At 42.3% G+C, this 27,731-nt stretch overlaps 1 protein-coding gene across 1 annotated transcript in view; it reads left to right on the plus strand.

The window, feature by feature from the left end:
• RELN (reelin) overlaps nt 1-27,731 on the plus strand; it is a 655,909-nt gene that overhangs the window by 249,653 nt on the left and 378,525 nt on the right. Inside the window, exons 9-10 of the mRNA XM_066591974.1 lie at nt 17,480-17,576; nt 23,863-24,103. Coding sequence (XP_066448071.1) covers nt 17,480-17,576; nt 23,863-24,103 — 338 coding nt within the window. The remainder of the gene's footprint in view (nt 1-17,479; nt 17,577-23,862; nt 24,104-27,731) is intronic.

Below are 27,731 nucleotides of genomic sequence, written 5' to 3' on the forward strand. Positions count from 1 at the left end.
ATCAGCTTCTATAATGAAGACAGTTCTAGGCTGGATCTGGGAGGGTCTATTGATCTTGTATATCTGGATTTTTCTAAAGCATTTGACACTGTACCGCATAGTAGGTTGATATATAAAATGAGGCAGCTCGGACTAGGCAAAAACGTGTGTAGTTGGGTAAAGAACTGGCTCGGAGTTAGAAAGCAGAGGGTGGTAATAAATGGATCGTACTCTGACTGGGCCACCGTTGCTAGTGGGGTGCCACAGGGTTCAGTACTGGGACCCATTTTGTTCAATATATTTATTAATGACCTGATAGAGGGACTGCACAGTAAAATACCAATATTTGCAGACAAAATAAAATTATACAAGGTAATTAATACAAAGGAGAACAATGTATGGCTGTAAATGAACCTGGATAGGCTGGGTCCTTGGGTAGAAAAATGGCAAATGAAGTTCAATGTTTATAAATGTATGGTTATGCACACAGGCAGGAGAAACGGATGTCACCTATACACACTAAACAGGGTACTGCTAGGGAAAAGTGATATGGAAAAAGTCCTGGGGTACTAGTTGACTGTAGACTTAACTGGAGTAATCAATGCCAGTCAGCCGCTGCAAAAGCAAATAAAGTCTTTGGGTGCATTAACAGAGGTATAGGGGTTTGGGACGAGAACATTATTCTTCCACTATATTAGGCACTTGTCAGGCCTCACATGGAATGCTGTGTACAGTTCTGGACACTGGTTCTCAGGAAAAATGTTGCAGTGCTTGAGGGGGTTCAAAGAAGGGCAACAAAATTAATAAACGGAATGGGAGGAATGGAATACCCAGAGAGGCTATCAAAATTGGGATTATTCACCCTGGAAAAAGAAGGTTAAGGGGCGACCAAATAACTATGTCTAAATACATTAGGAACAATACAAGTATCTGTTTATACCCAGGAATTTGACGGTAACAAGAGAACATCCTCTACATCTAAAGGAACCAAGGTTTCATCACCAACATAGGAAGGGGTTCTTTACTGTTAGAGCAGTGAGACTGTGGAACTCTCTGCTTGAGGACGTGGTGATGGAAAAATCGATAGAGGAGCTTAAGAGGGGACTAGATGCCTTTCTAGAGTGCTATGATAATACAGGCTATAAACATTAAATAATCAGTGGTGTTGTTGACCCGGGTCTTGGAGTCAGGTAGGAACTTTCAAACGTTGATGCAGGGATTACACAGGATGAACTAGATGGACATTGTCTCCCTTCAGCCTAACATACTATGTTACTATGTTCCCCATGATGCTACCACACTCCTCAGAGAATCTTTAAAGAACATCATTGAAAAGGCCATATTGACTAGTTGTATATCTAAGGATCAGATGGATTTTCTATATCTCAAATATCTGGAGACGGCATATTACCAAAAATTCATAAATCCCTTATTAACCCACCTAGTAGACCCATCATAGTTGGTATGGGTTCACTAACGAGCAACCTTTCCGAATATGTAGACAAACAACTGCAGAGGTTTGTCACGTATTTGCCAGCCTATTTAAGGGATACGGGACATCTTCTATCCTTTAATCCAAAAAAAAAAACTTTGGACAAATTCTATTTATGGGTTACTTTCGATGTCAGTTCCTTATACTCCAATATCCCACATGTGGGCTCGGTCATACAAGCGGGTTTTTTTCACGCATGTATAGGCACGTTTTAAAAACTGCTATATTAAAACCAATGCATCCCAATGAAAGCGGCCACATGTCAGTTTTTTTTATAAGCGCAGAAAAATTGCACCTGCAAAAGATGGGACATGTGAGTGCAAATGCACCCGTTCATGCAATTTTTCTACACGTGATGTGCTTTTTTTTTTCAAACGGCCATTTATGCGCGAAAAAAACGCTTGTAATTGCATTCATTCTTAATAATATTTATTTCACTTTTAACAATTAATTTTATATACAGACAAGGGGCACACCAATGGGAATGAAGTTCGCGCCCAGCTATGCCAATTTCTTCATGGGGGCCTTCGAGGAACAAATCCTTGACCCCTGCATTAAATTCTATGAGTGTTTCATTGATGACATTCTTTTTATCTGGGATGGGACCTGCGAGGAACTAGGCTCATTTATTATGGAGCTGAATTCTAACACCCAGGGCCTAGAATTCACAGGGTCCAATAGCCCCACTAATATTGTATTCCTGGATCTGGAAATATTTGTGACAGATGGTCTGATTCATACAAAGACACATTTTAACCCCTTAACGACCAGCCCATAGTGTTTTTACGTCCTGCCCAAGTGGGCTTTATTCTCTGAGGATGTAAAAACACGCCTCCTGCAGAGAATAAAGCCCCTCGGGCTCTGGACGTGACAGCTCCATGCTGTCGGTGCCCGCAGGTAGCCGACAGCATGGAGCTGTCATCCTGGGCTGCGGGCAGTCCCCCCCGGCATTGCGATCGGTGCTATCCAATGGATAGCGCCGATCGCAATAAAGTGTAAAAAAAAGTTAATAAAGTTAAATATTCAGCTGCCCTGATGGATCGGATTTGGATCCAAAAGGGCAGCTGAAAATACTCACCCAGGTTCCCCGATGTCTGCTGCGGAGAAAGGGTCCCCGGGGACCGCGGCTATCACAAAAAAGTTAAAAAAAAGTTAAAATCAGCTTAATTTCACCTCCCCTCATGGATCGGATCCATGAGGGGAGGTGAAAATACTCACCCCCGGTCCTCAGCGGCGTCCCGGTCTTCCGGGACCTGAGTCCCCTTCTGCGCATGCGCGCCCGATGATTGACATCGGGCGCGTGCACAGAGGGGCTTAGGACCTGGGAAATTTAAAATCCCTCTGCTCCTGACTGCCATGTGTAGCCAAGAGCAGAGGGATGTCCCTGCAGAGATGATCACTGTTATCCAATGGATAGCAGTGATCATTTAACCCCTTGAGTGGCGGGTTTCCTACCACCCTGTCGTGCCCACCAGGGCAGGTTTTTTAAAATGGTCTAATCATTGAATTTCAACTAATTTTGCAGTTGCGTCTCAAGAGCCATAACTTTTTCATTTTTCCATTGACATGGCCATGTGAGGGCTTGTTTTTTGCGGGACAAGTTGTGATTTTTTAAACAGGGGGGAGGAAAAAAAAAAATGGGGAAAAACGAAAAAAAGGGGCCATGTCATTAAGGGGTTAAATAATGTATTAACTTCCTTCTCTGGGTCATTACGACGCATGGATACCACATGTGTGATTGTATTTTTGATTTTTTTACAAAGTAAAGGGAGACAAGTGTTTTTATAATTTTTTTAATAATTTTTAAACTTTTTTTATTTTTTGTCCCTTTAGGGGACTTCCACAGGGACCCATCAGGACCCCTGATCACATTCCGGGGGTCCGATGGTGACAGCCCTTTACATGCTGCAGTGACAGCCCTTTACATGCTGCAGTCACATAGACTGCAGCATGTAAAGGGTTAACACAGCAGAGATCGGAGGTTTTCTCTGATCTCTGCTGTAAGAGCTAGTACCTAGCTGTCCTCTCACAGCTAACAACCAGCTCTCCCTGCCACAGAGACCATCGGCTTGCTTCTGACAAGCCGATGGTCTCTATGGCAACCTGTAAACAAACCAGGAGATTGCCGACATATCGGCAATATCTTCTGCTGGTTTTTCAAAGCCCTTGCTTTGTTCTCTGTGGGTCCGTGCAGGCAGAGCACACTGTCACAGCTTGTGGCATTGTGCTCTGCAGCTCCCATAGTGATACATAGCCCGGAAATCTTCCGGGGTATATCACTATGGGCAGTGGAGCTCGTCCCGGAAATTTTCCGGGCGTGCCACTCAAGGGGTTAAAGTAAAAAAAAGTGTAAAAAAGTAATTAAAAAAAGGGTAAAAAAGTTTTAAAAAAAAAGTTTAAAAAGTTAAAAAAGTTTAAAGCGCTTACATTTCATCTCCGTGAAGGAGGATGAAATTACTTACCACAGCTTCTGTGCACTCGGCCGTCGCCAAAGCGGCAGACGCATGCACAAAAGCTGTGGATTGCCAGGATAACTTAAAATCTCCCTGCTCTTGGCTACTAAACTTAGCCGAGAGCCTGGAGATTTCACGGGGGGCTGCGGTGAGCGGTTCCTGATCACGTGTTCGCCGTTATCCATTGGATAACGGCGGTCACGTAAAAGTTGAAAAAAAAAAGGTAGTTTCATCTCCCCTCACCGATGCAATCGGTGAGAGATGAAACTTTTTACCGGAGGCCTCCGTATTTGCACCCCGGCATGATCTTCCTCCGTGAACTTTCCCGGATTCTGCACATGCGACCGCCGGCAAAACACCGGACACATGCGCAGGAGTCGGGGAGCCCAGGAAACTTAAAATCTCCTTGCTCCCAGCGACCAACGGTCGCCGAGAGCCTGGAGCAGTGACAAGTGGCCTCGTTGAGCGGTCCCCGGTCACGTGATAAAAAGGTAGCGATCTAACATAGGTCGCTCTCACATGACCGGATACAAATTACAGATTCCGCATGCGTTTGATTAGCGGTAATACGCAGATCAATCGCATTGGATTACACAATTCCGCTCACATTAGTGGGTTGGAATTGTGTAATCCACTCGCAGAAAAGAGAACGTAGCAGGTTCTATTTTACCGCGGATATCCGCAACATAGAGCCCATTGTGCTCCATGGTCGCGGATATACCCGCAGCCCATACGCAACTACGTTGTATACGGGCAGCGGGTACCCGCGTCATCGCTAAGCGACAGTGCGGGAAATACAAACAACAAAAAAAAATACTGCGCATGACCGCCTGTGTGAACAGGCAGTTATGCGCAGTACATTACGCGGCTGTACGCAGGGTCACAGCCGGGCTCACAGCTGGGATCTGCTGCGGGCCTCTGCAAGCAGATTCCACCTACGGCTGCGTGAGCCCGGCATTATTCAGACCGCTACCTGTAATACGTAATTTACAAGAAGCCCCAGGAACGCTCGCCTTCATGCAGTTCCAGGAGCAGCTTGTTGAGCGCCTTCTGTGTGAGACCGCCGCACTGCAGCAAGATTACAAAGCCTCACAGAGCGCCACTTTTTACACCCCATCCCCACCGCTGAGGTCACGAAATACCCCCAAGCGAGAGAGGAGGGGGGATACACTGTTTTCTTGCCCCATGTGCCCAACCCAACCAGCCTCCGTAATTACCCCTGTCTTCGGACATAAAACGCGGTTTATAGTATCACTTTTATCTCATATTTAGGGAATGCCAAAAAATGGGGATGACGGGGGTGGGGGGGGGGTTTATTTTTAGGAAGTCAATTTTTTTTCTGTATAAGTGGGCAATGGGGCCTGGAATTTATTCAGTTGTACCCTGAAATCCAGCGGGCATTCCCTCCATTATGGGCCTAGCCATGTGTCCTGTAAGTAGTTTAGGGCCACAATGGGTATGTTTCTGAACACGGGACAAACGGGGGTATCCATTTTGGGGTGAACGTCTTCATTCCTATGTGTGCTGTACAAAAAAAACAGTTTTTAAATTGACAAAATTGCCAAAAAAATGAAAATCGTAATTTTTTCCTTCTGCTTTGCTTAGATTTAGTCAAATACTGTGGGGTCAAAATACGTAGTATACCCCTAGATGAATTTGTTAAGGGGTCTAGTTTTCAAAATGGGGTCATTTGTGGGGGTTCTTTTTCGTTTTGGCCGCTCAATGTCTCTACAAGTGGGCAAGGGGGCCTGGAATTTATTCAGTTGTACCCTGAAATCCAACTGGTGCTCCTTCCATTATAGGCCTAGCCATGTTTCCTTTAAGTAGATTAGGGCCACAATGGGTATGTTTCTGAACACGGGAAAAACAGGGGTACCCATTTTGGGGTGACCGTCTTCATTCCTATGTACACTGTACAAAAAAAAATAGTTTTTAAATTGCCAAAATTGCCAAAAAAATGAAAATCGTAATTTTTTCCTTCTGCTTGGCTTAGATTCATTCAAAAACTGAAGTAAAAAAAGTCATCGTACCCCTAGATAAATTCGTTAAGGGGTCTACTTTTCAAAATGGGGTCACTTGTGGGGGTTCTAAATCGTTTTGGTCACTCAAGGGCTCTACAAGTGGGCAATGGGTACTAAATCTCCTTCAAGCAAAATTTCTGTTCCGAAAGCCACCGGTTGCTCCTTTCATTTTGGGCCCCATTGTGCATACAGACTAGGGCCACAATGGGTATATTTCTGAACACGGGACAAATGGGGGTACCCATTTTGGGGTGAACGTCTTCATTCTTATGTACACTGTACAAAAAAAACTGTTTTTAAATTGACACAATTGCCAAAAAATGAAAATCATAATTTTTTCCTTCTGCTTGGCTTAGATTCATTCAAAAACTGTGAAGTCAAAAGTCATCGTACCCCTAGATAAATTCGTTAAGGGGTCTACTTTTCAAAATTGGGTCACTTGTGGGGGTTCTCCATCATTTTGGTCACTCAATGGCTCTACAAGTGTGCAATAGGGCCTAAATCTCCTTCAAGCAAAATTTCTGTCCCGAAAGCCACCGGTTGCTCCTTTCATTTTGGGCCCCATTGTGCATACAGACGTAATACTAGGGCCACAATGGGTATGTTTATGAGCACGGGACAAACAGGTTTATCCATTTTGGGGTGCAAGTCTTCATATATGTGCTGTACAAAAAAAACTGCTTTTAAAATGACAGAATTGCCAAAAAAATGAAAATCATAATTTTTTTCTTTCGGCTTGGCTTAGATTCATTCAAACACTGTGAAGTCAAAAACGTCATCGTACCCCTAGATAAATTCGTTAAGGGGTCTACGTTTCAAAATGGGGTTACTTGTGGGGGTTCTCCATTGTTTTGGTCACTCAATGGCTCTACAAGTGTGCAATATGGCCTAAATCTCCTTCAAGCAAAATTTCTGTTCCGAAAGCCACCGGTTGCTCCTTTCATTTTGGGCCCAATTGCATACAGACGTAATACTAGGGCCACAATGGGTATGTTTCTGAGCACGGGACAAACAGGGGTATCCATTCTGGGGTGCAAATCCTCATTTTCATGTGTACTATAGAAAAAGTCCTGTCTTTAAAATGACATATTTGCAAAAATATGAAATTTTAGTTTTTCTCTTCTAAATTGCATTGGCTCCTGAAACAAAACTGTGGGGTTAAAATACTCATGACACCCCTCAGTGAATACGTTAAGGGGTGTAGTTTTTAAAATGGGGTCACTTGTGGGGGTATCTATCATTTTGACTCCTATGAGCCTTTGGAATCTTGGCTTGATGTAGGAAAATAAAGTGTCCCTCAAAATGCTGAAAAGTAATGTTAAATTTGTACGTCTCCTAAATGGTTAAAAAAAACCCGAAAGTTTTTCCAATGTGCGCCCAAAATAAAGTAAACGGATGGAAATATTTATCTTAGCAAAAATTTCTATATTATGTTTGCACATATTTGCGATATTGCAGTTGGAAATGTGAAAAAATGACAATTTTTTCAACATTTTCCCAATTTTGGCGCTTTTAATAAATAAACACAAATTCTATCGGTCTTTTTTTTCCGCCTAAATGAAGTACAACATGTGGCGAAAAAACAATGTCAGAATCGCTTGAATATGCAAAATCTTTCTGGTGTTTTTCCATGTTAAAGTGACACATGTCAGATTTGCAAAATTTGGCCTGGTCATTAAGGTGCAAACAGGCTTGGTCACTAAGGGGTTAAATCAGTGGACTGCAACAGTTACTTGCATTTTTTAGTTTTCATGCCTCTAATTACACTGTGCAACAAATGTAAAAAATTTTTCATAAGCGAGAGTAATAGATATGTTCTGTAAAATTAAAACATCCTAATTACACTGGTAAAACTGAATAATAGCTAGCATGTTTCATTTTCAAGTTATTTAACTCCTTAGTGACCAAGCTTTTTTTTTGCGTTTTAAAAAAATCGTAACTCCTTTATTTATCCAATTTCATTTATGAATAAAGTGAAATTGTTTTCTTTGTTCCTTAAAAGCTTTTTTCTGGGCACAAATGGAAATTCTGAAAATGCTAAAATCTGATAGGTACAGCTAAGTAGTGGAAACCTGAATCTTTTAATCTTTTATCTACCATTCTGAACCTCCTTATTTATTCGGTGCAGTCGCCCATCTGCCGCTGTGTTTACATGCATCACTACCATATTAAGCAGCAGCCGACTGTTACCTACAACTCCCAGCATGCATACATCTTGTTTACTGGCCAGTACTGTAGCTCCACCCACTGCTCACAGGTCCTACAACTTACTGGCACCAACCTCCCTCTCACTCAGAGTGCCAGAGCAAGCTACTGAAGCAGACAGACAGAGTTTCAGGCACTCTGAAATGCACATGAGTAATACAGCACAGTACCTCCGGTCCTGTCCTCCCATCATGCACTGCTCACAGGATGTTGGAGGATATGGACAGGGGAGGAAGTAGCTAATGTGGACAGGATGTCAGAGGAATAGACAGAAACTGAAGAAAGTAGCTAGACCAGGTACAGTGAGCGTATTACAAAATTACTCAATATGATGATGCACATTAGATTTTAAAATGTTAGTCTTGGGCCGGAACACACTTTAAATAAAGAATTATCATAGACATTAAGTAAAAATGACCTGGTTTTGAAATTTTTTTTCAAAATGTGTGAACATATTGTTGACTATCACTTATGTGTTTTAGTTACTAAATGTATTGCCTAAAATAACTATTGGTGGTTTTGCAGCAATGTAGGATTTTGCTAATTAAAATAGCGGGAGATGTCTTAATCTTCCTCTTATTATGTGACTATTATGTATAAAATCATGTTCAGTTTCATCTTTCATGCTGCATGAATGTATTTGACGAAGTAAAGATGAGGTTGATTGGTTCTGAACGTGATTCTTCTAAGTAAAATAAATGAATCTGATTAAAATTTGGAGCCCTGGTGTGGGGAATGGTGCAAAGATGGACGGCAGATGTTCATTCACTGGAACACAGACAGTAGAAGCAGATGGGCTCCAAATAATTATAATATGATATCAACACCAATGCTCATCTGTCATTGTTTTGTGTGTGTGTGTTTGTGTGTATAAATATATAATGTGTGTGTGTGTTTGTGTATATATAAAATTATATTTGTTATGTAAATATACCATGTTTCTTGAAAATAAGACCTACCCTGAAAATAAGCCCTACTCTGATTTTTTGGGGAGGCTTGAAATATAATCCCAACAGTGAAAAAAAGCTCTAGCTGCATTACATAAAAAAAAGAATACATTACCTAGTAAGCTCGATCCAGGTTCCTCTTGCTGCGCTCTGGAGCTCCAACGCAGTTCTTGTAGTCCACGACTGCCCACAGAAGATCAGTTCCTGGTTATAGGATTCATAAATCCCACCTCCAGGAAGCGATGGCTCTGATTTTCAATGCGATGGCTGTGGTTGGTTCATTCAGCACTGCATTGTTTGGCTGAGCAGCGCTTGAGAACCAATGAGAGCCATCGCATTGGTTTGCATTTCTGGAGGTGGGATTTATGAATCCCATAACCAGGAAGTGATCTTCTGTGGGCAGCCGAGGACTGCAAGATGCACGTCGGAGGTTCGGAGAGTAGCGTGAGGGACCTGGATCGGCCTGCTAGGTAAGTATAATTAGACATTCCTGAAAATAAGAGCGCCTCTTTTGGGACAAAAATTGATATAAGACAGGGTCTTCTTTTCGGGGTAACACGGTATATATATGTATGTATATATTTAAATATGTATATGTGTGTGTATATATGTATATCTATTAGGCCATAATCTTGGAACAATGTACCTATTGCAGATCTGGGGGCCTTTTCTAGGGCCCCAACTGCAATGGGGCAACCAATAAGTTGACAGACGGAGCCTGTTATTTACTGCGACTCCCAAGCAGCTGAATGGTTAGAATCATAGTCATCCCTGATCCTAGGTTTTAGGGCGGGATGTTGGTTGTATATTTCAGCCAAAAGCCTCTAATGATGGCATGGGCACTACTTCTGTTCCATCACCATCACTGTGCTGCAATACCACTGCTGTTTGTAGAAATAACCTGTGAAACCAGCATACTGTTACATTGTGAGCCGTGAGAATCTCACTGTAGTCACTAATGCTTTAATCCTTTGTAGAGCTATGACAATATGTCATAGGTTGCGGGAGGGTATGAAACGGACTCAGGAGCCAAGCCTACTCCATATTTGGCGTATGATGACTGTTTAACAGCTGGCACACGCCTGTAATGGCTACAACTGCAACTACGTCTGATTGTGGCCATGCAGCAGTAGTCACAGTAGAAAAATGGTACCAATAAACCATTTATAGCTTGGCCCAAAAAAGACAAGCCCTCACACAGCTCCATCAGTGCAAAAAAGCCATTGGTCTTGCCTTTTTTTTTTTTTACACAAAGATTTTTTATAGAGATAAGCGCGCATGCTCGTCCGAACTTGATGCTCTTTCAAGCATTAGCATGCTTGAAAGTACTCGTTACTCGAGCGAGCACCACACAGTGTTCGAGAAAATGTAACCCTCTCCTCCCCACATGTTTAGCAGGTTTTTTAGCCAGTGAACATGCAGGGAAGGCTTTGGCACCTCCTGCTATGAGGTGCCAACCCTGTGCACGTCTATAGCAGTGATTTGCTGGCCGGATCTGGTGACCTAGGATCATAAAAACTCAGGTCACCTGATGCTCGCCCCTGACACAGAGGCTGGATTAGCTGAGGGACAGAGCTGCTGTGAATGAGGGAGAGCGTTACTATAGGTTAGAAGGAGCGTTTAGGCAGGGATCCATTTTCAAAGAACCCAACAGCCCTTTTTAGGACTACAACTCCACTTTTGTGCATCATCAGTTTGGCTGCCTGGGACCAGTAGTGCACACAAAGCATTCACAAGCATCCCAGCTGTATACTGCATACTGTTACCGGTTCTATACAGTATACTGCTACTGGTGTACACAGACTATATAGGAACTAACAAAACTCCTCATTCTTCATTTTTTTATTTATTTTTGGCTGAAAGCATTTGCATAATAGGCCCAAGTGTGTGTCCTGTTGATCGACACTATATAACAAGACTGTACGCATTTTACACTGTCTATTTTTGGCTTAAAGCGTACGTAAAATACCCTTAGTGTGTGTCCTCTTCATCCGCACTATAGAACAAGACTGTACACATTTTACACTGTCTATTTTTCTCTAAAGAGTATGCAAAATACCCCTGTGTGTGTCCTGTCGATTCACACTATATAACAAGATTGTACACATTTTACACTATCTATTTTTGGCTTAAAGTGTATGTAAAATACCCTTAGTCTGTGTCCACCGCAGCCGGAAAGGCAGAGTAGGGACTCGGGGACTCCGTGGCTCTGCCCCAAAGGGAGGCGACAGAGGGGCAACTGCGGTGGGTTGACTCAAGTGTGCGTTCCCACTCCTTCTACGCACTTTGAGAAAATGTGTCAAAGACTGCTATTTCCCATTAGCCCCGACAAGGTGTTCGTCGTGACGTTTTGCGAGGCCTTATTTTACTGCTGTCGGCACTATCAGGGGAAACCTGCCAGCTCCTTCCGCCTTCCTAGAACCGGCACTTGGCCTGGACTGCTCAGGATTTCCCTTGACCAGTTTTATGGCACCCCAGCCAGACTGTGTAACCACTCCCCAGTCTAGGCTGAGTAGGAGGGAACAGTGTAAAAAGATGGTGAGGGAGTACATAGCCAACCGTACCAATATCCTCCGTGATCCCTCTGCTCCATACAACTATTGGGTGTCAAAGCTGGATACGTGGCCCGAACTTGTGCTGTATGCCTTGGAGGTGCTGGCCTGCCCTGCCCTGCCGCTAGCGTGTTATCAGAGAGGGTGTTTAGTACTGCTGGGGTGATTATCACGGATAAGCGTACCCGCCTGTCAACTAACAGCACCGACAGGCTTACACTTATTAAGATGAACAAAGCCTGGATTTCCCCAGACTTCTTTTCTCCACCTGTGGAAAGCAGCGTAACATAAAGTATATTTAAGCTGGAACTGGAGAACCATGCACCTTTATCACCCCAAAGAAGGGTAGAATTAGCTTGGTCTATCCTTCTCTGATCTTCCTCCTCCTCCTAAACCAGCATGTCAGCATGCTGAACAGCCAATTCTTGAGAGGGCCAAAAGGCTCTGTAAAAACTATTTTTTTTCGGAGGGCTGCCTCCAGGCTCTATCAAAACAATTTTTTCTGACGACCGCATCCAGGTTCTCGCCCCCAATTTTGAAGAGGTTCACCACTAGAGTTCAGCAAACGTGCTGGTTCCAGCTTCATACGCCCATAGAGGCCACAAATGTATCCCAGCGCAGTGCCCAGCTATCTGACACTGATACAAAATGAATTGTCCTGCTTTGACCACTCTCATTTCTTCATAGCACATGCTGTCTCTCCATGGGGCACTGGTAAAAAAGCCCCTCGGGGAGAGGCAGGGGCTGGAATAGGCGGTAGCTTGCCTGTCGGTGGACCGCCACCTGGATCCCATTGAGCAAGTATGAGCTCTATGTTAAAAAAATATTTATGGGGTTCAACTGCTCTCTGGGTAACATCTTTCAGGGGTACACCTATACTCTTGGTACACAAATCTTTCAGGGGTTCACCTATACTCTTGATAAACAAATGCTTCAGGGGTTCGCCTATACTCTTAGTAAATAAATCTTTCAGGGGTTCACCTATACTATTGGTAAACAAATACCCTGCACGCTCACTCAAAAAATCTTTCAGGTTCTCACCTGCAATCTTGGTAAAAAAAAAAAATCTTTTTAAAATGAGTTGTTTATTTCATTAAAAATATAGAAGTACTGACCTCTGAGTCCCCCTATGCTGGCGTTTGTGGCATGAAATGCTGTGACGGAGGTGGCATGGGATGGCACTTACAATCATAGATTAATTTGTCTGCGATTTGTCAGCTATGAAGCACAATTTTAAAAGGGTCACACGGTGTACGGAAACATATCCCAGCGCGTTGTCCATCTTTGGCCACTAATTTCTTTACAGTTCATGCTGTCTTTCCCTGGGGCACTGGTTAACAAGCCCCTTGGGGAGAGGCAGGGCCTGGGACAGGCGGTAGCTTGCCTGTCGGTGGACCACCACCTTAATCCCATTTGGCAAGTACGAGCTGTCGCTCAAAAAATCTTTTAGGCTTTTACCTGCATTCTTGGTAAACAAATCTTTCAAGGGTGCACCTATACTCTTGGTAAACAAATCTTTCAGGGGTGCACCTGTACTCTGGGTAAACAAATCTTTTGTTTTAGAATGGGTTGTTGAATTGTGGAAATGTGTAGAAGTACTCATGAAATTTTGTGATGGAGGTCGCATGGGATTGGAATTATGATCATACATTAATTTATCAGCAAATCTCATTAGCATTGTGGGCTATCGCCCACAATTTCAAGGAGGGTCGCTGCCAAGCCCTGCCAACCCTCTGCAGTGTGAGTCTCCTGTTCCTCCTCATCCAATACGCACTTATAAATAGACATGAGGGTGGTGTGGCTATCAAGCGACTGTGTGGCATGAGGACAGCTGAACGCTGCGCTGGGAAAAATTTCAGTACGCTGTGGACTACTGAGTAGGCGAAGGGGTGCGCCTTACCCCGTCTGGGATGGGGACAGCTGGATGCTGTGCTGGGAAAAATTTCAGTACGTTGTGGATGCAGGCTTGTGGCTGCGTCCTGGGGGATTGGACAGCAATGCCAGCATGTAACACAGGAGAAGAGGCAGTGGTGTCACCCGCAGGCGGTGATTGGCCTTCGTTCCACCTAGTGTGGTGCTTAGTTAAGATGTGCCAGCGCATGTGCCTTGCTGATTATGGTCTGGCCCAACTAAATTGTTAGGGGGGGTGACCACCAGGTTCTTGCCCACAATTTGGCTTAATAGTGTGACATGGGAGCCTCCGATGCACCCATGCATGCTGCCCCTGCTGTTCCCTATCTATTTCTGTGGTGTTTCCATCACTTTCTGATGTTTTTAGGTGAATCACACACCCTCCCCTATGCAGAGTATGGGTCACCTTGAAAAATGCTCGAGTCTCCCATTGACTTCAATGGGGTTCGTTACTTGAAACGAGCTCTCGAGCATTACAAAAAGTTCGGCTCGAGTAACGAGCACCCGAGCATTTTGGTGCTCGCTCATCTCTAGTTTCTTATTTTTTTAAAGAAGTAAGATGTACTATAGATTATATGAATATGGTGTTGCAGTAATAATACTCACCTGCACAATAAATCAAACTTCTGTTTTACCATGCTGTAAACAATAGGACAAAAAACAATGACACAATTGCATTTGTTCCTATTTCACCCTACTTAAAATGCTTTAAGTTTTTGTGTTACAGTGAGATGATACAGTAAAAAAAAATACAAGTTTTCCCACAAAAACAAGCCCTCATATGGCTTTGCTGATGAAAAAAATTAAAAAGTTATGGCACTTTATAGATGGAGATGAAAAAGCAAAACTGTATAAAAGCAATATACTCACTGTGGCACTGTAGCACAGTTTCGGTGCCACAGCATTTGACAAGTAATGTCACCAGGGTTTCTGGTCTGGTGATATCTCCTAAACAAATTACTTGGGCTTCTAAGGCCTCCCTCACACAGACGTTTTTGTACAGCGTTTAGAGCTGCCTTTTCAGCGCTGTGCTTGACGCTGTACAAAGCTCCTATTCATTTCAATGGAGCTGTTCACACAAGCATCAAAGTGCGGCGTCTTTAACGCTGAGCTTTAACAGCGATGCATGTTCTATCGTGTTTCCCTGAAAATAAGACCCTGTCTTTTATTCATTTTTTCCTCAAAAGAGGCACTAGGTCTTGTTTTCGGGGGAGTCTTATACTTAGCAAGCTTGGTCCAGGTCCCTCCCGCTGCTCTCCACAGCTCCGACACACTTTCCACAGTCCTCGGGCGCTCATACAACATCACTACCTGGTTACGGCGTTTATAAATCCCGCCAGGAAACGATGGCTGTGAAGCAGCAGTCGAAGAACTAATTAATGCAACGCTGGCATAACCAATGCGATGGCTGCGATTGGTTTATCCAGTGCTGCATTGATTTGCTGAGCATGGTTGAAGAACCAATCACAGCCATCGCTTCCTATGAATCCTGTAACCAGAAAGTGATGTTGTACAAGCGACTGAGGACTGCGGAAACTGTGCCGAACCTCTAGAGAGCAGCAGGAGGGACCTCGAACGAGCCTGCTAGGTAATGTATTGTTTTTTTAATGTGGTGTTACTAGGGCTTATTTTTGGGGACGGTCTTATATTCAAGCCTCCCAAAAAATTAGGCTAGGGCTTATTTTCGGGGTATGTCTTATCTTGGGGGAAATAGGGTGTCTTTGGCCATTTTCAGTGCTGTCACCCATTGAAATGAATGGGCAGTGGTTTCAGCGCGCAACTTGGTACCACGTCTTTGGCATCGCTAAACGCCAGTGCTAGCTGCACTACGTTAAAAAAAGGAATACTTACCTAACTATTACCGTTGGGGACTCTCCAGGGCCAATCAGAGCAATCTCTTGCTCGAGGCGGGAATTTTTATCCCCATCATTAGCAAAAGATCCTCTGTCGGCTTGACAAGTGCCCGGTAGCCTGCACGGAGCTCTGGAGAACAGCTAAAGAGTCCCAGATGGCGGCAGCTATGTGAGGGTTGATTTTTTTTTTTTCAGCTTCCTTGGCTGCATTTTCAAAATGTTGTCAAAAATGCGTGAAAGCGCTGCTTAAAACGCAGTAAACACAGCATTGAAAACACTGCGTTTCTGCAAACACCAGTGAGAGAGGCCTAAAGCGGAAGTTTTGACAGATTTATGGGATGTCCCTGATCATATATCATTTCAGGGCCTCCTATTGGCTGCAGTGATCACAGGAGTGACTGTAGCCTTAGTAAACAGAAGACTGGAGTGGGGGAGCAGCTTAAAGGGGTTGTCCCGTGGCAGCAAGTGGGGTTATGCACTTCTGTATGGCCATATTAATGCACTTTGTAATATACATCGTGCATTAAATATGAGCCATACAGAAGTTATTCACTTACCTGCTCCGTTGCTGGCGTCCCCGTCGCCATGGTGCCGTCTAACTTCAGCGTCTAATCGCCCGATTAGACGCGCTTGCGCAGATGGGTCTTTTCCCTTCGGCTCGGTCTGGCAGCAGTGGCGTTCTGGCTCCGCTCCCTTGTACGCGTCATCGCGTAGCTCCGCCCCCGGCACATGTGCCGCTTCCGGCCAATCAGGAGGCTGGAATCGGCGCATGTGACGGGGGTGGAGCTACGTGATGACGCGTACAAGGGGGCGGAGCCAGAACGCAGCTGCTGCCGGACCGAGCCGAAGGGAAAAGACCCATCTGCGCAAGCGCGTCTAATCGGGCGATTAGACGCTGAAGTTAGACGGCACCATGGCTACGGGGATGCCAGCAACGGAGCAGGTAAGTGAATAACTTCTGTATGGCTCATATTTAATGCACGATGTATATTACAAAGTGCATTAATATGGCCATACAGAAGTGCATAACCCCACTTGCTGCCGCGGGACAACCCCTTTAAACTGAAACTGAACATGTGCAAATCATTAACATGTGCAGTCATTAATGTATGGTACCACTAAAAGGAGGCTGTCACACATCCTGGTTTTATTCAAGCTATTTGATGCAGTTTCTGAAGCCAAAATCAGGTGTGGATCGTGAAAGGAGAGGCTATAAAGGATAAATACTACCTCTCTTTTTCTTTTTTTAAATCTACTCGAGGTTTTGGCTTAAAAAACCGCATAAAAAACCTTAACAAAACTTGCACACGTATGGGCAGCCAAACAGTAAGTTATAAACTATTGCTTTTCTATAAAAGAGCCCTTCTGACCTTGAGAAATGCAGCAGGCATCCTAAAATTTTAAAATGATTATGCAAATATCTGCCCTGTACCAATCTGATCTAGGACTAATCTTTTATATTTTAGCAAGGCACCAACTAGTGAACGAAAATGTGAATATCTCTTAATAAATAGCATTACATTGAAATTACAGTCTGATCAATTTATTCTAATTACTTTATTAGCGGACCACTGCATAAGTAATATATGTAACAAATTTCATACAAACTCTGTGTGTATCGTCCTATTTTTTCTCCACTTTTGACCTCACATATTTGCTATATTGTTATTAACTCTGTTTTAAATGATGCTTGTCTATTTAAAGGTAGCACGTGGAAGTACAATGTAATGATTTTGGTGTCAGTAATATTTAGGTCATATGTCAGTAACATATACATCCTTACAGAATGCATATCATTCACATCGCTCCCGAGGGAAATCTAAAATATGTTACACAGCTCAGCTGTGATTTATCACTTTTATATCAATGCTGGCATCTTAAGCATGGATAAATCTGTAGATTACTTTCAGCAACAGCTCTTATGGCATTTCATTATTGATTTAGTAATTTAACATATAAAAAATGGGCATTGTGTGTAGAGGTTACTAGCAATTTGTGGTTATTGAGGAAGTAATAAATGCCCTTTGTCACAGTTTAACATTTTTTAATATGGTTTCATCTTGCAGGATCAGGCTTATGCCGATTTAGCTACTCTGATCCTGGCATTGTCGTTTCCTATGCCAAAAGCAATGCTACCAACTGGACGCCCCTAGAGAAACTCAGGTATGCTCCTATGTATGCTATCAGTCATGGATACTGCTATGAATATTGATATTTTGTTTACCTGACATGCAGTTACCTGACAATCCCGTTTTGTTTTGCATGCTTTGCACTTCAAAAACTCAAGTACAACACATACTAAACTATACCTTAATACTTCCACCTTTATAGAACTACTACGGGGCTTTTTTGAGATGCAGGGAATCATGCAATATAGTTGTCCTGTGCAAGCATGTTACGTAAAATCTAGTTGCTCAGTAGAGTTAGCTTTACAGCTACTTTGAAGAAAATTATTGGCATTGCTTAAAGGGGTTGTCCCGCGGCGAAATGCAATTTTTTTTCAACCTACCCCCGCATTCTGCCCCGTTAAAATCAATACCGTTTGTAATTTAAAAAAAAAAATCGCTTACCTCCTTCCCAGTTCGTGCAGCATCTTCTTTTCTTCTTTTAAAGATGGCTGCCGGTCCTTTCCCAGGGATGCACTGCGGTTTTCTCCCATGGTGCACCGCGGGTCTTCTCCCATGGTGCACCATGGGCTCTGTGCGTTCCATTGCCGATTCCAGCCTCCTGATTGGCTGGAATCGGCATATGTGACAGGGCGGAGCTACGCGATGACACGTAGAAGGGGCGGAGCCAGAACGCCGCTCGTGCCCAGACCGACCAGAAGGGAGAAGACCCTTCTGCGCAAGCGCGTCTAAAAACGCCAGAAGACACCGAAATTAGACGGAGCCATGGAGATGGGGACGCCAGCAACGGAGTGGGTAAGTGAATAACTTCTGTATGGCTCATATTTAATGCACGATGTATATTACAAAGTGCATTAATATGGCCATACAGAAGTGTATAACCCCACTTGCTTTCGTGGGACAACCCCTTTAACCTTTTCACTGCTGTCAATTTGGATGTTGCTTTGGCCCAGGTCAAACAATGTTTTTGTACAAGTTAAGAACATTCCACATTTCTTTTTATATTCTAAAACTAAACCAGCTGTCACAAACTGGTTTCTGATCAGTTTTTTTGGAAATGGAAAAAAAACACCAAATCATACTTTACCATGGAATGTTTCTTGTATAGTATCAAGCCACAAAGCTCAACATATCTGAAATAATTACATTGTGCACACAAGTACTCTACACATTTAGGTTTGCTTGTCATTAGGGGACTTGCCTTCAGAGAGAATTGGCCTACATCTAAAAAAAATGTGCTGCAACACACTATTTTAATGTTTCAGTCATCAGTTCGTTGGGTAATATCTTATTTTCTTTTTTTTAAACTTAGAATTACTTAAATAGAATACTTAAACCAATAAGAGAGAAATCCTTGGCTTCCTCCCACCAATCCCACCCCAAACCCTGAAGGGGGTCCTAAGCCAGAGAAATTAAAGCAAAATTGAACTTTTATCAATAGTTTTCAAGCAATGGTTCTTTTGTTTATTAAACTTTTCACTCTGATTCTTCTTTAAATAACACATTTTTTTTTTAATTTTACATTACATCTTTTACTAACTGAAAAAGCTGTAAGATACTTGGTGCTTTGTTATACCAACAAACTGTTTAACTTTAATCTGGCCAAAAAATAGAAATTTGGCAATTGTATTTCTAATTACATTTGAGCACTTAAATATTGTAAGAATCGGAGAAACTACTGAGTATCTACTGCCAATTAAGCTATATACTTGTTTCCTCTAAGATTCAATACTCTGATATCCATGACAAGAAAGTCACATCCGATTGAGAGAGGACAGAGAAATGGAATCCTCTCATCTGCCAATCTCAAACAAAAACTTTGAGAGGTACTAATTTATGGAGACTATTAATTTGAGCAAACCGATAATTAGCATTAAAAGATACCTTTGCGCATATATCTTAAGATTTCGATTTGTCTTTGATATCTCTATTTCGTTGTTTTTAATTCTAAATTTGACCACGTCTTTCGAAAAGAACTTTTTAAAGTTTTCAGAAAGATCATTTTTCTCACTTTCAAACCCTTGAAGGTTTTACTTCACATATAGCTGTCAAACCATCCATACATTTAAAGTTTTCTGCCTATAAGAATCTTCTACTGTTACACCTTTACACGGGACAATTACCGTTCTGGTTATTCAAAACCCTGTGCTCCCATGGGAATTTGAACAATAATCGTCCCGTGTAAAAGCATGCAGAAACTGAATGACCGGAAGAGAATCATCCAGTCGTTAAGTCTTAAGCTTGCTTAAAATCCTGAACAACCATTGTTCAGTGTAAACAACAGCCATTCAGTACTGAACAGCCGCTACTTACAGTGAATGAAGAGGGGCAGGGGGAGAGCGGGGAGAGAACTCTCCTCCAGCCGCCCCGCCTCCCTGCTGGCCGTATTGTGAGCTATCCAGCGATTCTCGCTCCTGTGTAATAGTACAGGAGCAAGTATTCACGGTGACAAGTGTCGAGCATCGTTTGCTCGACACTCATCCCGTGTAAAAGAGTCTTAAGTCACTATGTTGGTGTTCGGGTTTTTCATTGCATTGTGTTCTCTGACTTTGGTGAGTGTGGTTCTGGGTGTATTACTGTTGGAACACATCTGAGGGTGATTGTAAAGGGTTTTTATTTCCTTTTCACTTTGGGCTCAATTGTTCAATTGTTCTATTCAGTCTTTTGTAGGGTGTAGTCATGAATCCCATAGAGGCTCTCTCCAGCCAGCTCCGAATGCTGGTAATTGAGGTCGCTGATGTTAAACAGCGACAATGAGTTCAGGGGAGTTTGGAGAAAGAACCGAAGCTTGATTTACCTGACCGTATTTTGGGGCAACAGGCAACAATTTGTTACATTTAAGGAGTCGCGTAAATGTTATTTTAGGTTGCGCCCGAAATCTTCGAGGGATGAGAGTTAGAAGGTGGGGATAGTGATATCTAGACCTTAGGGAGACCCACAGGCCTGGGCCTTTTCTTTGCCACCCACATCTGAGGCGCTGTTGTCCATGGAGAATTTTTTGCCCTATTTAGTATTAATTTATGATGATCTGGATAGGATGTCACTTGCGGAGGGGAAAATCAGGACTTTGCGCCATTGAGGAATTTTGTGCAGAATCTTGTTGTTGGGCAACTGAAACAACGATGCCCTGTGATTGGCCATCTTCATTAGAAGGTGGGTGAGAGCGATGTGGTGATCAATCTCCTGGTTTCTCTGGGGAATCAGCAGATACAGATAAGCCCATGTGATTAGAGGCTGTGTCGGTGGTTTTAGAGGCGAGGGCAGGAACAGTTTCAGGGAGCGTTGTTTGTTGTGCGGTCATCTGGGACACTTCGTCCAGACCTGTCTACATCGGGGATCTTGGTGGAAAATCTAGGAGGCCTGGAGGTTGGAGGGAAGGTTCCCTTGGGCCCACAGATGGTGGTTGGCCTGCCTTGATTGCGAACGCATAGATTGAGTGATAGATTGGGTTAAGGGGGATATTCTTAAATCGAACCCTTCTTGTAGTCAAAACTGTAAGCCCATAAACGTATCTACGGTCCAGGAGATTGAATTTCCTGACTTTGTCCAAGAGTTTGTGGACATTGTTCTTCGGAGCAAGCAAACAGGTTGCCCCCTCATAGGGTAGGGAATTGTTTTATTGAACTTATCCCAGGGTGTATATTACTCAAAAGGGGTATTTACAATTTAACTGCTCCTGAAAGACAGTCCCTTAAAGAATGTATTCATGATTCATTAGTCTGAAAAAGGGGTACATTCGTTCTTCTCACTCCCCATTGACAGCAGTTTTTTTCTTTGTCAAGAAGATAGATGGAGGGTTGCAACCATGTTTAGATTTTGGGGAGTTGAATAAAATTACCAAGCGGGACCCCTATCTGTTGCTACTCATTCCTGAACTGTTTAGTCGGGTAAGGGGGGCCAGCTGGTTTACTAAATTGGATTTGCATGGTGCGTATAATCTTATTCGGGTCAAAGAGGGGAATGAATGGAAAATGGCTTTTAACACCCCGGAGGAACATTTTGAGTATTTGGTTATGCCTTTAGGTCTAACTAATGCACCAGCGATATTTCAGGCTTTGATAAACAAAGTTTTGCATCAGTTTATTGGTCATTTGTTCTGGTGTATCTAGATGATATTCTGATTTTTTTTTTGCTCCTGATTATGAGTCTCATGTGGGTCATGTTTGCCAGGTACTTCTGGTACTGCGTGAGAATTGTTTATTTGCTAAAAAGGAGAAATGTGTTTTTGCGATGCAAGAAGTTTCTTTCCTGGGCCATATTATCACTCCAAGGGGTTTCAGTATGGACCCGGAGAAGGCTCACGCGGTGCAAAATTTGGTGAGACCGGAAAATGTCAAAGTTTTTCAGAGGTTTTTGGGTTTTGCAACAAGAGATGTCACACCTGTGTCATATGGAGGAATTGTGTGTTGGAGAATGTGAGGGAAGCAGATAAATTCCTGTTAGTATGGCAGTCATGGATAGAATTTGAGTCCTCTACAGAGTTCCAAGACTTGCTCTCTTAGGCATGATGAATGTAGGACCCATCTTTGGGCCATCAGAATGTCAGGGTTAACAATACTAAACCTGCCTGCTTCCCCCCCTCTCCCCTCCCTTTTCTCTCTTCTTTAACATCTCCAATTCCCCCCATACACTTTTTTTTTCTTTTTCTTCTTTCTTCTTTTCTTATATTGGTAAGGATAGAAGTTAATCTTATTGTCAGGCCAAGTACTACCTGAGGTAATAAATCTATATTCTCATCCGAGGGTATTAGACGCCATAAAAGTTAAGAGTGAGGTAGTAGTTGTTGGCCCAAATTATTCCTTTTTTGTATTATTACATGATATGTTCATTTTCTTTTCACAAGGTCCTGCGTAACCTTCTTGACATGTTTATTTTATCTGAAAAATGTCTCAATAAAACTGATTGAACAATAATAATGTCCCTCTTGGCCCTGCGTTAGTAATAATAATGCCCCTCCTGGTCCTATTTTGTAATAATAATGTAGCTCCTGACCCCTTGTAGTAATAATGCCCCTCAGGGTCCCCTTTCAGCAATAATGCACCTCAGGGCCACCTTTTAGTAATATTATCCATCCTGTCCCCCATATAATAAGAATGCCCCTCATAGTCCCTGTTTACTAACAATATCCATTCTGGCCTCCTTGTAGTACTATTGTCCCTCCTGGCCCCCTTCTTGTAATAAGGCCTTGCTTGTCCCCTTTTTCCTAATAATAATACTCCTCATGTTCCCTTATGGTAATGCTGCCTGTTATGTGCATTATTAAAATAAAAAAACATACATACCTATCTCTAGAGATCCTCCCACCGGCCAGACTCTGTAATTCATGCAGTATCATTCCCAAGCTGACTTCTATGATGTGTGATTGCTGCGCTGAATACTTTGTCTCAGCGTTGGTGAGACTGGGGACTGCTCATAGCGCACAATACGGAAGTCAGTGTGAGACAGATGTCACGTGAACTACAGAGGCCGGGTGCTGGGAGGATTGACACAGGTGAGTATGTGTGTTTTTTATGCTATGTCATTTCTTCCGGTGGGTTCAATAGCCAGTCTGCCCCTAACCACAATCTTTTCTATGGAGAACAGCAGTATTCTTTATGCTTTCTTCTCATGAAGATAATTTTTGCCCAGTGTTTTATCCAATAGTGGACACATGAACAGAGGTGTTTGCAGGGTCCTTTGTAGGTCTGTCACTACTACCCTCAAAGAGGTTGTTCAGGTTCAAACTTTTTTCGTTAAAACTAGCTTCTTCATACCATAAAATAATAAAGCAGCTCATACCTCTCCCTGCTCCTCACATATCACTCACTAGCTGTTCCAAGTCTCCGCTCTTACATGATGTTTATAGGCTGCAGCAGCCTTTGTATGGGATGCCATAGGCTACTACAGTCAACAGACCACAGCGATCAAACACTGAGCTCTGTCTTTGGCCAATTAGCTTTTAGAAGAGTTAGGGTTCCTGCACACTTGCGTTCTTCTTGCACGTTTTTTTCACACGATATCGCTGCGTTTTTTTAGCGCGATTGTCAATGGAACTTTCTAATGTTAAAATCCCATCACCCCAAAATTGCAAAGCACCAAGTTGCAATGCGTTTTTAACATTAGAAAGTCCCATTGACAATCGCGTGAAAAAAATGCCCAAGAAAAACGCAAGTGTGTGCAACGGTGCTACTGTCTGTGATTCAGTTTTGCTACATTGTGTTTGTCTTATAATTGTGACTTGGATAACAATCAATTTTATTAGTAATCAATGCAGAAAACCCAAGTAATTTCCAAATGGCTCATGTACTTTTATATTTATGTTTATTCATTTTCTCTTTTTCCAGCGCTCCTTCAAATGTCAGTACAATCATCCACATTATCTACCTTCCTTACGAAGCCAAAGGAGACAACGTTCAGTTTCGGTGGGCACAGGATCCCACACAGGCAGGAGATGTGTATGAGGCATGCTGGGCACTGGACAACATACTTATAATCAATGCTGCACATAAGCAGGTCATATTAGAAGATAATCTTGATCCAATGGACACTGGAAATTGGCTTTTCTTTCCAGGAGCTACTGTCAAGGTTTGTTCCCTCTGTTTAAAACACACAGACAATCTTGAAATTATCAGTCTTTTATGTGTAACAAAATAAAAAGATTATTAGGAAATTTTAACACAGATAATTAACTTTCGTCTGTTTTTAAATAAAGAGGTGTATTGGAATGGATTTTTTCACAGATTCTAAAAAAAAGACTTTCAAAATTTCGTATAATGTCAGGCTTTTTCATGAAAATGTAAAAAACGTAATTTCTTAATGACTGATATATGACAACGTTTGTAACATGTAAATGTTCTCTGGAGGGATGGAATGAATGTGCAAGGAATAGATAAACATAAATACATAGCTTATTACATAAATGAAATTCATTTATCTGTATCGTGTCAAGATTTGTCGCACTCACAAAGCCTAGACATGAGAGAAAGTAATCTTGGCATGCCAATATGACTCTTCGCTCACGCCACCTCTCCCTTCTACATTTATAGTTACCGTTCGGTTGTAGAATGGCTTCACATGGTTGTATCAATCATCCAGACATGTTTTGCTACATATGTGGCTGTTATACGACAGAAAACCAGAGGCAAAATATTACGCCTTTCGTAAATAATAATGCTTATTTTCAATACTTCGAGATTAAACTAGCAGATTAAAACAAAGCATGGGCTCCTCACAATGTGTGCCGTCCATGTGTGGAGGGGTTGAGGAACTGCGAAAGTGGAAAAAGGGAATTAATGCCGTTCGATGTACCCACTTCCACTGGTTGAACCCTCGAAAATACTGTTGCCACCATTACACATAAAACTAGACTTAATGAAGCAATTCGTGACAGCTTTAACCAGGGACAGTAAATGCTTTCAGTACCTTGGTGTTAAGTTTCCATCAATCACTTCTGAAAAAAAAAACAAAGCTGGCATTTTTATAGGCCCACAAATACAAAGATGAATGGAGGACAATATATTCAAGAAAACCATGACTGAGTGCGAATTATGAGCATGGACTGCATTCAGAAATGTGGTACAAACTTTTTGGGGACCATGAAGGCTACAAATTACACCATTTTAGTCGATAAGATGTTAGCATCCTATAAACTGCTTGGTTGCAACATGAGCGTCAAAGTTCACTTTCTTCATGCTCATATAAATTACTTTCCTGACAATCTTGGTGATTTTACGGAAGAACATGGTGAGCGCTTTCATCAGGATACTAAAGTGATGGAAAAGAGAAATCATGGAAAGTGGACTGCACATATGATGGCCGACTATTGCTGGATGTTGAAAAAGGACTGTACGGAGGAACACCAAAGACAATCCTAAAAGAGGAAATTTTAAGGGGAGCCAAGTGGCAAATGTTAGGTATGTTTGCACTTTCACACGTTACAAACGTTGTTATATATGAATGTCCTAAAAAAATTAAAAACTTTTTTTTGTAGTTTTCACATTTTCCGGATTTATGAAAAAATCCGATGTGATACGGAATTTTAAAGGTCATTTTTGGAATCTGCATAAAAAAATCATTCCGCTACACCTCTACATTTCAAAACAACAAAACCTTGTATATCTGTGGGTTATCTTAGCTAACTACCAGACATGTACACAAATACTGTCTGGAATCCGTGTAATTGTAATCAAGCCACGTACTTTTGTAAAAATGAACAATTTAAAGAGTTCTACATATACAGGGAAATGCTTTTGTTTGCATGGAACAGGCATTAACATATGGAATAATAACAATAAAAAATTTATACCTTCCTACTATAACATGGTCTGGCACAGACCAGTCTTAGATGTTAAGGGGTATGTTGACTTTTAGTAGAGGGGTCTGCTGATGATGCACCAATTACAGGGTACCTTGCTGCTAGTTCTTACACACCTTTCACATGGGATGGAATTACACCGCAGGACCCAGCTAAATCAGCATCTGCGGAATTCCACACTAAAATCTTCTGGTCTAAATGCAGATTTTGATATGGAATTGCAGGCAGGTTCTAAGCCATTTTTCAAATTTGCATCAAAATCCACAGGTAGCCTGTGGGTTTTGATGCAGAATTTACCATGGCTTGCGGCGCTTCATGCAGCCTATTCTGCCCCACATGAAAAGTCCAGTATTGAAATCACTAGAATGTTTGTGATAATGTACAAACAGGAGAGGCCTTTCAGAGTGAGTGACACTATTTGTTGCTGCTCTCTGGTCTAGTTAATGAGAGTGCTGAATGGGGACACTCCGCTATTTTTAAGAGAATGTGTCATAAGAAAATTACCTATTATTTAAATCAAGTTTTTATGTCATACATAAGTTTAAAATGTTTTAATTTTTTTTCTTCTCTGTCACTTTGTATATTTGAAAAAAAATCATAATATCTTGTTTTTACTCTGGTTGCTAAGCTTAATCATAGACTAGTATTTCCTGTGCTGTAGAGAAAACTTTTCAATAGTTGTCTCACATTTATGACAAGCAGGATTACAATGAAATTAACAGGAAGTGTCAAACTATTTCTAGGCTTAAAGGCCAGAATGAAAACTGCAAGTTATTAGGATTCGTTTTTAAATATACTATGGTGACATGGAAAATTGAAAAAAAAATCAGCAAAAGTTACCACTAATATGTTCGTATTTAAAAGGGTTGTTGAGTTAAGGAAACCCCTGTCACCAGGATCCCCGTGTGTTAAAATATCACCTCAGCGGTTACTCACCTCTCCCACCACACTTGTTCTCCGCCGGCGGCTCGTGACTCCATTTTCTCTATCTACAGGCTGCTGTGATGTCCCGTAAACCTGCTGTTGCACCCAATTACAGTGCTTAGCAATGATCGCTGAGCGCTGTCATTGGCTGCTGCAGCTTGCTTGTTGACAGGCTTAGCATGCAAAGGGATGTCACAGTAAGACCGAAGTCTGTGGCGAAGGACAAGCTGGAAAGCAGTGAGAGGTAACTGCTGATTTGTTATTTTAAGGCATTGGTGACCCGATGACACAGGTTTCCTTAACTTGGACAACCCTCTTAACATAAAAGCTTGACCTAAACAATGGTTCATATTCTGATGATGCTTTCCCTTTAACTCAAGATTTCCATTAGGTTTTTGAAAATTAGTCTTCTAAACTAAACAACCTCTTTAAAACAACAGTAATGCTGGGACAAAAGGTCATTTGTTCTTGACTTAGTCGTCTGATATCTCCTTTTTTGCAGAGTATCTCAGCATTAAGGGACCATCTAAAAATTGTTTGAAATCTACAGACCCCAAAATCTAGTTAGATACAACTTCAGCCTAGAATTTGCTGATGTATAATGATGGAAATATGCTGCAAATTCTTTTGCACTGAATTACTCTTTGCTTAATCAGTGTTTAGGAACAAATTCTTCTGTGAACACCAGCTATCGAACCCCTCAGTTTTCACTTCTTAAGCTGTTTCATCATGTTAAGGCCGCCTGCAGACGGCCAGGTCGGATCCGGCTGCGAGAATTCTTGCAGCGGGACCCGACCCGAGCGTCTGCAGAAAGCAGTGTGACACTCACCTGCTCCCGCGGCCCCGGCTCTTTCATGTGCCCGCTGCCGGGCAGCTGGCGCATGCGCAGAGCGGAGCCGGCTGCTGGTGAGTGATGTTTCTGTGCGGGGCTCTGTGAGCCCCGCACAGAAATAGAGCATGCCGCAATTTGTTTGC

The sequence above is a fragment of the Eleutherodactylus coqui genome, chromosome 2, assembly GCF_035609145.1.
Source record: "Eleutherodactylus coqui strain aEleCoq1 chromosome 2, aEleCoq1.hap1, whole genome shotgun sequence".
Lineage (NCBI taxonomy): Eukaryota > Metazoa > Chordata > Amphibia > Anura > Eleutherodactylidae > Eleutherodactylus > Eleutherodactylus coqui.